General features: G+C 40.5%; 1 protein-coding gene across 4 annotated transcripts in view; it reads right to left on the bottom strand.

Annotated features, from left to right (window-relative positions):
* mllt10 (MLLT10 histone lysine methyltransferase DOT1L cofactor) overlaps nt 1-10,697 on the bottom strand; it is a 54,594-nt gene extending 43,897 nt beyond the window's left edge. For all 4 annotated transcript variants that reach the window (XM_024798900.2, XM_024798899.2, XM_024798898.2 and 1 more), the window contains exons 1-2: nt 10,321-10,697; nt 7,480-7,559 (exon numbers count right to left, since the gene is read on the bottom strand). In XM_024798900.2, coding sequence (XP_024654668.2) covers nt 7,480-7,559; nt 10,321-10,483 — 243 coding nt within the window. In that variant the 5' untranslated portion in view covers nt 10,484-10,697. The remainder of the gene's footprint in view (nt 1-7,479; nt 7,560-10,320) is intronic.
* Nucleotides 10,698-12,593: the final 1,896 nt, after the last annotated feature.

The raw sequence follows: 12,593 nt of genomic DNA on the forward strand, positions 1-12,593 counted from the left end.
TGCTTTGATTCCACAGACGTTCAACGGTAACAACTGAAACAGGTACTGTTAGAAAGAGCAGATCCCTGAGTTTCACGTGTTTCCCGATAGGCAGCACAACAACAGCGGCTGCAGTGACTCCAGACATGCTCACAAAAGTATGGGAGTCTGACTATCGTATGGACATATGCCATGCATCCAGAGGGGAACACATTCAGCACTTGCAAACATTTTGCATGTAAAACTTTATATTCAGCTCAGTATTTTAAAATTTACCACAAGCTTCCATCTCCATTACTTCAAAAACCGCAGCCTTTTGAAATCAGATGATTCTTTTTGGTACACCCGGTTCACCACACACAGCAAATATTATCCGTCTAACAAGCCACACTGAAACAGTTTCAAGGCTTAAGGAGGTTCAAGCTTTAAAAAATTATTTAGTTAAATGTGATAGTAACTGGAACAGTATGCAGATTGACAGGCATGACGCATAGGACAGTAGGAACATGCCAAAGAGAAACCTGCTGGTGGAGGCAGTTACACCACATAAAGTAGGAGTAGCAGCCAAGTCTGTGAGGACCTGTAATTTATTCTTCCTAGTTAATATGCCCCCGTATACTGCAGCTTCCACCAATCTGTACAGAGATTTAATATGGAATGGTACACATGGCCATTTCATCTTAAATGAAAGTTTGCTTAATTCAAGCAAGCTTTCAAGTCTCACTAGGGAGCGGTACAATGATGGGTGCTGCTCAGTAATAAAACATGTCATTCAGTAATATAAAATTCATTACAATCCTCTGTTTAATAAGTCAGAGTAAGCTGCTGTCAGGTCAGTTCTGTATAATCTAACTGTTGCAGTGTGATGACCCTCACACTGTATACCAAAAATGCATTATAGAAGAGATGGGTAGTAAGGCACTACATATTAATATGTATTATGTTAGCATTTTCTCGTGTGTATTTGACAAAAATTGTCATCTTTAAATATTAAATCACTAACCTATGTTTGTATAATAAGCTGCCATCACTCCAACCATATAGAGCCGTAGCTGCTTCTCACACAGACGAGCATTTCAAACATATCAGAGATGCTAATCTGACCCGTGTGTTCGCCTGTGTACTCATGAATCCTGGTGTCACATGTCAGTTATATGTGGAAATGCTGACACCCGACAATGATTTAAAAATAATATTGATTGAATGCAGTAATAGGCTGAACGACCTGAATATTGTCTCGACTAGCAAGCTATTAGTGATCACTCTTGACCATCATCCAGGGTTTCCGCCAGTAAAGGTCTTAAACCTGGTGGCTACTGCCACCAGGGATGGGGCTAGGAATTTGGTATAATTTAATGTTCATGTAGTGCTATCCAACCACTATAACACTCATCTCTAATTGTGAGTGGCACAGACAGAACTGAGTGGCTACTTATGTGCAGCTCTCACAGCTCGCACACAGGAGGGAAACAGAGACTCCCTTACTGCTTTCAGGAGGAGGAGGAGGAAGTCAGCCATGTGCTGTTAATCAAATGGCCTTGATTAATTGATCATCAACAAGTGTGAGTGCATCTGTAGGGGGGAAAAAAGACATTTGGGCAGCTTCTTACCAGAGGTATATATCCAGGCAAATTCACCTTAAGCTCAGGCTGTGCAATGCTTAGAAAAATGCAAAAAACCTGAAAGCTACATCTCAGACTGTTCAGGCCTCGGTTATCACATTAAATATTAAAGTCACGACAGAACAATTACAGAATGACTGAATAAATAAAGCTTGTTGGAAAGGTTTGTCAGGAGAAGGCCAGAAGAACATGGCAACATCCTTAGCTTGCAAGTTAGCTCTGAACAAACCACAAGACCTCTGGAACAATGTCCTTTGGACAGACAAGACCAACAACTGCCAAGCACAGTGGTAGAGGGGTGATGATTTGGGCTTGTTTTGCAGCCATAGGCGCTGGGCACCTTGCATTCATTGGGTGGACCATGAACTCCTCTGTATACTAAAGTACTCTAGAGTCAAATTTGAGGCCATCTGTCTGACAACTTAAGCTTGGCTGAAATTGGGTCATGCAACGGGACAATGATCCTACACACAGATCTGCTTCCCATAAAATAAAAACAAGTAGATATAAATAATGTTGTAGGTCTACAACAGAATGGCTGAAAAAGCAAAGAATCAAGGTGCTGTAATGATCCAGTCAAATTCCAGATTTCAACTGGAGGCCTGGAGGTTTGAATGCTGTGTATAAGAAATAAAGAAGTGAGGCAACAAAAAGTGGGCCAAAATTCCTCAGCGATGTGAGAGACTGATAAAGAGACAGAAAACCATTATTTGAAGTTATCATTGCTAAAGATGGTTCTAAAAGCTACTGAAGTGGGCTTAGTTTTTCAAACAACTGCACACAATCCTGTGGAAACTCTTTCATATGACTGTATATCATAGGGACATCCCCCAATCCCAGCTGACTTTATTTCCATACAGAGATGAATGATTTAACCTGCTACAATTACTCTACATAAGTGGCCTTAAAAAGAGAACAGGATGAATAGATAAACACAATATCAAGTCATAACATCTAATAGCAAAGCCCGAGCGACTGTCAGCATCAACAATAGCCAAGTGTAACCAGTGCTGAATGGTTTTTCTACAACATTGGCATGAAGAGCAGGGTCGCTCTGTGTGAGCGTACAGGAATCACAAAAATGTGTCATAGTCCCTTCAGTGCTGCACATACAATACTAATAATTTAGTTGAATATTAAAGAAAGTAATGCCCCAAATCCTCTTGCTGTGTATCACCATATAATGCAATCAACTGCAGTTGACCTTCAAAATCAAATGATATGTTGAATATTCAGGAAGAAGTGTTAAATATAGAGCAAACGTATCTTTCCTTCTAGCTTCGAATTGTGACTTGGGTTTCAAAAATACAACTGAGCTTGATGTGAATTTTAATTACTTACAAGCAGATCGATGAGTCAAACCTTTCTGCTAATGTGCACAAATTTGAAGTAAATCCTGCACTGCTTTGTTCACAAAATGTCCCGCATTGCTACAAATCTCTTTAAGAATTCCATTTAAGATTTTTTTTAAACATATTTAAACAGTTTAAAGTATAAAATCAACACATTTTCACACACTGACATTAAATACAGAGGTGCAGTACTATGGTGTCTCTATTTTCACCAAATCCTGGTGACTAACAGCACATTAGTGTGATGTCTAACAATTTTAACATCTATGTTTAAAGTCTTTGACTTCAAAGAAATAAATGCACATTAGCATTATTACTACATTATTGTTGCAGGCAGCAAATCCATCACAGGTCATGAACAATAACAAACGGGCAAAACAGAACCAAAAAACAAACAAATAAACAATAAAGAAAGAGCCACCCTACTTGGAAATATTCTAGGATCACTCTGTGCTTTTAATGGAATTAACCCACACGGCACAGACACGACACAAATACTACAGACCTCAGCTTCAACTGATCGGCGTAAACTCTCTGCGTCCACATGCTGGCGGGAGCATGCGTTACCATGGTTGCCGTATTGTTTACATTTACACTGCTTATGCAGTTAGATGCTGCAGTTGGTTTTAGGACAGCTTCCAAGCAGCAGATTGATTTATTAGGAGTGTGACTGTTGAAATAAGCTTAAACCACATGTCTGCAATTACAAATTATGTTTGCTCCATTTGATTTCTGACCATAAACAAAACTGCACCGAGAGGCCACTTGGAAATGTACTCGGGACTAGAGCAGGGCGATATGGCCAAAAATATTTATCACGATATATATTTGAAAATTTGCGATAACGATATAACCGACGATATAATTGATGCGAGACAAAATACAACTCCACAACATTACTAGCGCAAAAAGACAACCTTCTATTTATTTTCACTTAAACAAGAAGCTGGTTTTTATGTACATTAAAGCTTTATAAAAATGTAACAGTGCAAATGCAAATTCCTTGCTGAAAGTTTAACCAAAAGGCATTTCCAGTAGAAATGGGCTGACATATCCTGAGCATAACCATATATAATATCCACTGAAGTTAAAAATAGGTGCTTTGCAACATTAAACTGCAGTGTGCAGTACGCATTTTTCGGACCATAAGGTGCACGGGATTATAAGGCACATTAAGCGAAACAAAGCAGTCAGATAAATCAAACTTGATTAAACTCATTCTTCTTGCTTCCTCCACTTCTGTACCATTGATTCATTAATGTTGAATTCTCTGGCAGCTGTTCTATTCCCATGTTGTTGCAGTATATTAATGACTAACCTGGTATTGTGGATGGATTATCTCAGTTGTTCTCCTGACTGAAGTTTGGTCCGTTTACAGCATCCTGCCATGCGATTGCATTTGTCTCTAACCATGAAGAACCTTCACGTTAACTTTTATAAGTGGAAAAGTGTTAGTGTTCGTCCTCCAGCTTCACTGTTTATGTTATGCTAACATAGCTGTGTCGCTAGCGATCACGTAGCACATCATTATATACCAGCTAGCCCAACTTCAGTAACCCTACAAACGTCACTGCTGTTTAGTTTCCTGTCTTCATTTATGTTGGAAGTGATAGCAGAGCTGTACGTTTGATTTTTTTCAGAAATCTCTCAGTCAGAACATGCAATATCATGCTTAGGTAACTAGCGAAACTAGCGAGCTAACTTCCGCTAGCTTCCTGCTAACTTCTAACTCCGTTAAATGTAATAACTTTTGTTTTCATGGATGCCTGGAAGTTAAACTTTATAGTTACACCTGGTAAAGCAGCAATGCTGATCGTTTTATTAAAGATGAAAGAATTTAGACAGTTTTTAACTCTCAGTGATGCTGCAGTGTTGTTTGACCTGAAGAATACGGAGTTTAGGACCCAGATTACTCCCAGATTTAAGAGCATCTTAGTCCGACAAATATGACAATGACAACGGCTGCTTGCATGTTCTGCAAAAAAATGTGCTTTGTTGTGTATCTGACGGACAAACACCAAACCAGTTCCACATCACGGAAGTTGCACCATTTTTACAAACCAATTCTGGTTCATCTGTTTCACTCAACAATCGGCCATGTGCGTATGAAAACAAAGGCACTGCGCATGCGCGTTTTACTCCCATTCTATCGCGATATTTCATTTTCCTATCGTTGCCTAACATTATACCGGTATTACCGTGAACGGTATAATATGGCCCAGCCCTACTCGGGACATATTCTGAAACCATTTTTTAAACTTAAAATTATGTTTTTTGTCTACACCACAGTTCTTACCAGCCAATATTAACCATACTAGCTGGGCAAACAGACCACAGTTTATTTGCGTGGATGATTTCAATTTGGCATAAATCTACTTTTTGGAGGAATTTCACAGATTGTATCAAAACAGCAAAGTCCAAGCTTTCTTACTCCACATAAACTAAGCAAAAGAGTGACTGGTTATAACACGATTCCAACCGATGCACATCAGAGCCAAACTTGGGATTGGAATTTACATCCTCAATAAAACATCCTCAGAGAAAAGCCGAAGTGGTGGAGACTTCCACTCTTGCAGACTTTTACGAGTTATCAGTAGCTTCTTTTTTTCCTGCCTTTTTTCCCACTAACACCTACTCGAGCTGGTTTTTAAGGTTCTCCGTTGGCTACCAGGTATATTTTTTGAAGTGAGTTGATCCAAAAAATGTGAACAGCATCACTGCCACCGATTGCTCAGTCAATGGCGTCACTCAATGAGTCATGAAGAGACTTCTTCACAACACTCAAATCCGCCATTACCGCATCCCAACAGCAAGGGAAATGTCCACACACAAACTAGCACTGTGATCCAACAACGAGCTGCAGACATCATTTGTGACAGACTGAGCAGCAGGTATGCCGTCGCCTCCATGTATTCCATCGTTGTGTTGTGTCAAGCACAAATGGCATCCTGGGACTTTAGGCCCATCTTTCTATAACACGCACATTAAGGTGGTACGACTGAAACAGACTCTGCTCTACAGAGAAGGTGCTAGCGGAAATGTGGCATAACTGGAGAGGACTCTTATGAACATTAGGGATGGGTATCGTTTAGGTTTTATCCGATACCGGTGCCAAATCGGTACTTTTGAAACGGTGCCGGTGCTTAAACGGTGCTCGAACCGGTGCTTAAAGAATGGAGAACACAAACTTTGTCCAAAAACCTCTCATGTTCAGCTGTTTTTTTGTAAAAAGATAACAATGGTAGCCTTTTCTGCAGCTATGGGGCATATATGGCATCACTCTTGGCTGGAAGCAGTGCTTAAACAATGGAAAAAACACAAACTTTGTCCAAAAACCTCTCATGTTCAGCTGTTTCCCACTTTTTCTTTGGTCATTTTAGCCTTTTTGGCCAGGGTGAAGGGAGTATCTGCCATCAAACAAGAAGACAGCCGCATGTAGCTATGATGATGTTTGCTAGTTCACCTTACATGCATTAATGTAATAACGTGGTTAGCCTACTCAACGTAAATTACACTCGAACAACATGAAGCTACTCACGCAGAGAAGAACGGCTGCTGCTGCCACCATCACCCGTCATCATTTCTGTTACACTGGCAGGGCTAGGGGCCAGGACTCTATTCTTCGGGTTTTTGGGAGATGTTGCTCCGGGTCCGATAACTGGCACCACACCCGACGTGCACGGTGTGAGGTCTCGCAGCAAGCTATCAAATACGGCGCATTTCTCGGCTTTTAAAAAAAACGCTATGCGTCGCCAGCTGTTTAATCGGATTCTTGGTGTTACCTCCTTTGACAGTATCACAGTATCACCTTAAAGCACTTGTTGCTGCTGAGTTTGCATATTTTGCTGTGAAGTACAGCCAGACTTTTGACCGCTTCGCCTTGGACATTTTTAATCTGTAGCTCTGCTCTAACAGAACGGACGTACCTGGCCCCGCCTACTATCCTCGGAAACGTAAAATGATTGGCTAGAAGTGTATCACAGCTCAGGAAAAAAAAGCACCGAAATAAAGCACCGAAATGTGCGCTGCTTTTCGCTCTGGTTACTACCGTTTATGTCAGAACCGGTACCCATCCCTAATGAACATGATTATATCGTTTAACCAAATTTGTGACAAGGATCATTACTTGAATCACGATTCTACCCTCAGAACACTGACTTACGATCTCTTAACATGATCTCACAACACTCTCGCAAATGAACTTGAGCTATTTGTTGTTTTGCAGTGCTAAAGAGTTGCAAGTCTTGTTGTACAAGCTGCAGACTACGTAATAGAGAAGCAATTACAAGCTCCCTCAAGTTTGTCTTTCCTGACATTAAGGAATATTGCAGAAGAAACATGCTGTGGGACTTGTTTTTACAACCGCTTTTATCCAGGATCTATAAACAGACACAAAAATGACGCACCACCCAACCTGGTGCCATTTTCTTGGCTCGCTTATTAACAATAGGACGGCTCAGGATAAGTCCTGTGATTGTAGGCATTAAATCATCAGTGATGAAAGGGTAGAGGGCTTTGTGACTCACCACGCGGGCTGCTCGCTCCTGAGATTCACACTTTCTGCAAAACCAAGGACCAGTGGGCACCTGCACAATGCCATAGCAGGCTGGGGTAAAGAAACAAACAGTGTCAGTCACAGTAACCACAACACAGTCAGTCTTAAAAAACATTTTCATAACCTGATGTTTCACATCTTCATAAACATCACATCATCTCCACTCCTCACATGTGCCAGAAACTGACATGTGCAACTAAGCTGGTTTGGATGGAGGAGAACAGCTTTTTGATCTAACAGACTGCTGAGCACGCTGCTTTCACAGATGCTATTTTTATGCCACTGCACTGACATCATTTCCTTGTCCTACAAAATATTTGGGACAATGGTGAAATCACTAGCAAACCATTGTCATTAGGAATCTATATTGGCATCAGTTATTAACTCATACACAAAGATGTTTCACTGAAACAAGCCACAGCATTTATTTGGCTTCCAACACAACTACAAAAATTTTGAGGAAATGTCAAAATCATAACTGGCTACATTTAAAGCTAGACTAACTATATTAGATGTTTTTCATTAAACTTTCTACATGGATGATGCATTAACAAGGTCACAGATTTATAATTTACACTTTATACTTCCACACAACAAGGGAAAAAAACCTGATTTACATTATTTAAATAGACTTGTTTTCAATTTAAATTAACACATTTTCTGTTTTCAAGTTCGATTTAAGAGAATCAGACTTGTTGTAAAGGTACAAGCACAAGGCAGTGCTACCCTAAATGCGGCCAGACTACCCTAAATAGCCTACCTCTACACATTTCGAGATTATCTCGGATCTGACCAGAGCCCATAATCCGCTGGAATAAACAGCTATAATCCAGATTTTGGAGAACAAAACATCCAAGGGTTACAGAGTTCAAATGAAGACACGAGTGACCAAACAAAGATGAAATATCAAGATCTTCTGCACATACTACGCAATTCAGTTTGAAATATTATAAGAAAGAGCCAATTAATTACGTGCAGTTTTGTTTGCTACTCTAACAGCAGTTAGTGTTCGTCACTTCCAAAAATGCTCAGTTATAACAATCAATCAAAACATTTCTAGTGGTTTTGACAAAGACGGGTGGCTGGACCGAATAAGAGCGGTCTCTGCACGATGCAGCACAGTCAATTTGTCGCAAGCAGGATACCTTGTTATCATGGAAATGAATGAAGACACAGTTAAATAAACCTAGTGAGATACCTAAAGAGAGAGCAAAGGGAAAGTGGCTAAAGCTAAGCCTCGGTATGAGCAACGAATCAAAGTAGTTATGAAGAAAATCATTTAGACAAGTAAAACAAAAAAGACCAAAAAAAAAGATTTTCTGTTATCTGGGGAATTTATAAACATACTGTAAAATGATGCAAGTACCTGACATTTGTTTTGCTATACAAATCTGTTTCGCCTGCTTTTTATTTGGTAAGCTAGACAGCATCAAGTGAAAGTGGTTCAGTAGTTAATTATTTGTACCTCTTTCAGTAACAGAGTACCCTATTTTCAGTTAAGTGAGAGAAGATCCTGTAACTTGCTGTAGTTTGGGGAATATTCTCAAATGTAATAATCTCATCAGCATGAACATAATATTTTTCTTTAAAGAAAAGTTTATTTTCATTTGTGTATGCTGTGAGTTATAACTGTAAACTATTTTCAATAGTTCTGGAAAATTAGGATTGGTCAAGAAATTTCCAATCATTGCATCTCCATTATAGACTACTGAATGTTCCTAGTTAACTTAATCTGATACTAGCCTAACTTAAAAAGAAGCCGTTTCAGCTGCGGTTCAAGGGCAGATCATGACACGAGTGCTGTCTGAATCAGAGCACCAACTAATCTTAATTAGTTCATTTCTGGAGAATAAGTAGCTTTCAAAGCTTCAAATGTCAGTTTTCCTTGAAAAATTAAAAGTATTGTGCTTAGGGAAACCATATTTTCTACAGAGTACTGATACCTGACATCTTATGGAAGAAATTCAAATATTCAACAAGGTTTATTCGCAGATTTCTTCAACCTTACAAAATGTAGCTCGAATTTGAACAGAGGGAGATAAATACAAAGAAAGTGTTAACATCTGACCTGATGAGTGCAGTGAAGTATGTAACACTTTAGCCGTTTCCTATGTTTACTTACAATCACGCTGCTGCCAGACAGGCCTACTAAGCAGTCTAAACACTGCCACAAATTGTTACAAACAAAACAGTGCTACAAGTCCAAATACACTGCCGTGCACTGACTTCAGAGCTGCTGACATTTCAAATAGCATCCCACTGTTTGCCAAATGGACACATGACCAGCTATGTAAACAGTGGACGTCATCACGTGAGTGAGTGAGAGTTAGCGTGCAGAAATCACTGTTTTGCTTCTTGAACTGGACCCCCTAAAACACAAAACAAAAAATGTTTTCCACACTAAACTGCTTCCTCTCTTTATTTAGAGCCAGATTTATTGTATTTGTTTACTCCGTTGACTGCATGCATGGTTTAAACTGCTGGTTTCGAGCTCACCTCTTAAGTTTATACCGTTTGTCAAGAGGAGAGTAACCCTCCTTCTCTGAGCACGTGACAGGTCTTAGTAGAGGGGGAAAACAGCACGCCTCGCAGCTAGAAATGTGTGCATAAAGCTGCTGTCAGCCATCATCAGCAGAAGGGTACACAGGCCCTGTTAGCTGCCAAGCCAAATCATCGGAGGGGCCAGCGACATGCGTTGAGCCTGGCCTTGGTGAGAGCAGGAGGAGGAGGAGGCTCCATAACCTTGCAACAAGACAACGATAACTAGCCTGCGAGCTAACTGCTAGCTCCTAGCACAAGCTCCGTGGCTTACCTTGATGCACGGCGACGTTGCAGCCGTGTCCGTCGCAGTACACCAGCGGGTTTTCCGCCCAGCCTCGCTCGTCTGAACACACACAGCACCCTCCAATCATTTCCTTCATGTTACTCGTCAAGAACTCGTCGTCCGCCGCCAGACAACGCTCGCCGGACACCATCTACGAAGAAAGCGGACATGCGGAGGAATACATAAAGGCGGACCCAAAGCTTCGCCGAAGACGCCTTCTCGCTCCCCTACGACGCCACTTTAGGTCCCGCTGGGCCTTAATGTCATGTTTTAAACGTGTTTACGTCCCCTTTTGACGCTGTATTTTCTTTCACCAAAACATCCCCGTCACGGCGCGACGGTGAGAAGAGGGGGAACTTCATAGAGGAGGGGAAGTGCGTAATGACGCAAGGCGCGCGTGTGTGCGTACCTACCGACAGGAAGTGAAAAGAGAATCGCCGGCAGCAAACTTACCATTTTGGTTCCACATGGTTTCAAAGTTTGGAGCAGAGAGAAAAGCGAGACGGTCCAAAGCAGTTCACTTTATGAGGGGGGCAAATTAAAAAAAAATAAAACAAAACCCCAGCGCTCCCAGTGTGTAAAATAAGTTAATTTTGTTTGAACTCTAAGATGACTTAAATCTGTCCTGTGGAAAGCTGCTCTTTATGTAGTTTGGTGAGAAATCTTTATTTACATAATAAACACATTTAGAAAACACTAAATAAATTAGCGATTTCAGATAAATCTATGATAACCCATTAAATAACTCACTGAAGTAGATCGTATTATTGTACACTATATTACACACTATAATACTCAGTTATGTCATCTAAAAGCAAAACAAAAACAATCATCTGGGTTAAGATTCTTAAATGAGCCAGTTTACTGTTTTTCTCTGCTTTATATCATCACATTCCCATAAAATATATCATCCTTTTTCCTCTCTCTTGCTCTTGAGTCCAGAAAAAAAGTTACGAGTATTTTCACTCGTCTTTACATTGGTGAGCATTGTGAGCCTTCAGGTCATCAAAACTGATTTATTAATCAATGAGCAAACTGACAGAGTAATCAGTAACAAAAACCTTTATTTTCTTGCAAGCCTGAATAAAAGTCCCTTAGACTGTCAGAGAGGAGCTTTCGCTGAGATAGAAAATTGCAGTGTCTGCTCTAAATGACTATTGGTGACCTCAAAGTATAGCACTCAGGGCTTTTATATCATTTAAGGTATTCTGTAATTATGACCGGGCTGTCCACACACACTGTACATCTGTCAAGTGGATGCAGCCCTGGATAAATGCTGGATGTTTACACCTACAGAAACCCTTTTTGATTCAGAGGGTTTTAGCAGACTACACACACACATGCACACAAACACATACACACAGACAAGATCTGTTTTAGGCAGTCCTCTAGTAAACCATTGCCTGCATCATCATTTCTCTTTTCTACTATTGTATGAGAAGATTGTGTTTATTTATTTATTTATTTTTGGATGTGCTGATGATGACATGTATGTGTGTGTTTGTACACATCCACACATGGATCTTTGTTGTCTGGATCATAAGCGTTTTATTACATTTTGCTATGCCTATTCACTTTTTTTTTACAACTTAAATGAATACCGAAGGACTGCTTTTTCCTGTATTTATCTCTTTGCTTTGAATAATGGATAATATGAATACTCACACTCCTGCACTATTGTCACTCTGGGTTGTAACTGTTTTCAAGTAACTGAATTATGCTACACCTCCTGCATTTGACTACAGTTACACATAGAAGACCCTAAATGTGTAGCTTTTTTACTGTAGAATGGATAAACTAAAGGAAGGAATCAGGGTTCCCTTCGGGAATACATTTTTATCCTTGGAAGGATATGGGCTCTGGGACGCCTATATCAAGCTGCACATATCGCCTTGTCAATATACAGTTTTGTTTTGACAGCTCCTCATGCTGTTGCCAAGGATGCTCCAGAACACACATGCTATTCCAAGCACTCAGCTGCTGCTTGCATCACCGATTCCTCTGAGCGAGCTCCCGCTCTCGGTTTCCAGAGAAACGTAATGACTTGCCAATAATGCGCAAGAGCACATGAGCGTTCTCCGTGTAATATAGTGAGCGAGAGGGCCCTGGGAGTGCTTGCCCATTGTTTGCTTTAATTTCAAATTGCTCAAATGCTCCAGTCGACACTGGGCAATGCACTGAAAGGGGGTGAGGGGCTGGGGAAAAGGAGGAAAAAAAATGTGAATTGTGTGTGGCAGGGGAAAACCTATTAGAGCTGGAGA

The sequence above is a fragment of the Maylandia zebra genome, linkage group LG9 (assembly GCF_041146795.1).
Source record: "Maylandia zebra isolate NMK-2024a linkage group LG9, Mzebra_GT3a, whole genome shotgun sequence".
Lineage (NCBI taxonomy): Eukaryota > Metazoa > Chordata > Actinopteri > Cichliformes > Cichlidae > Maylandia > Maylandia zebra.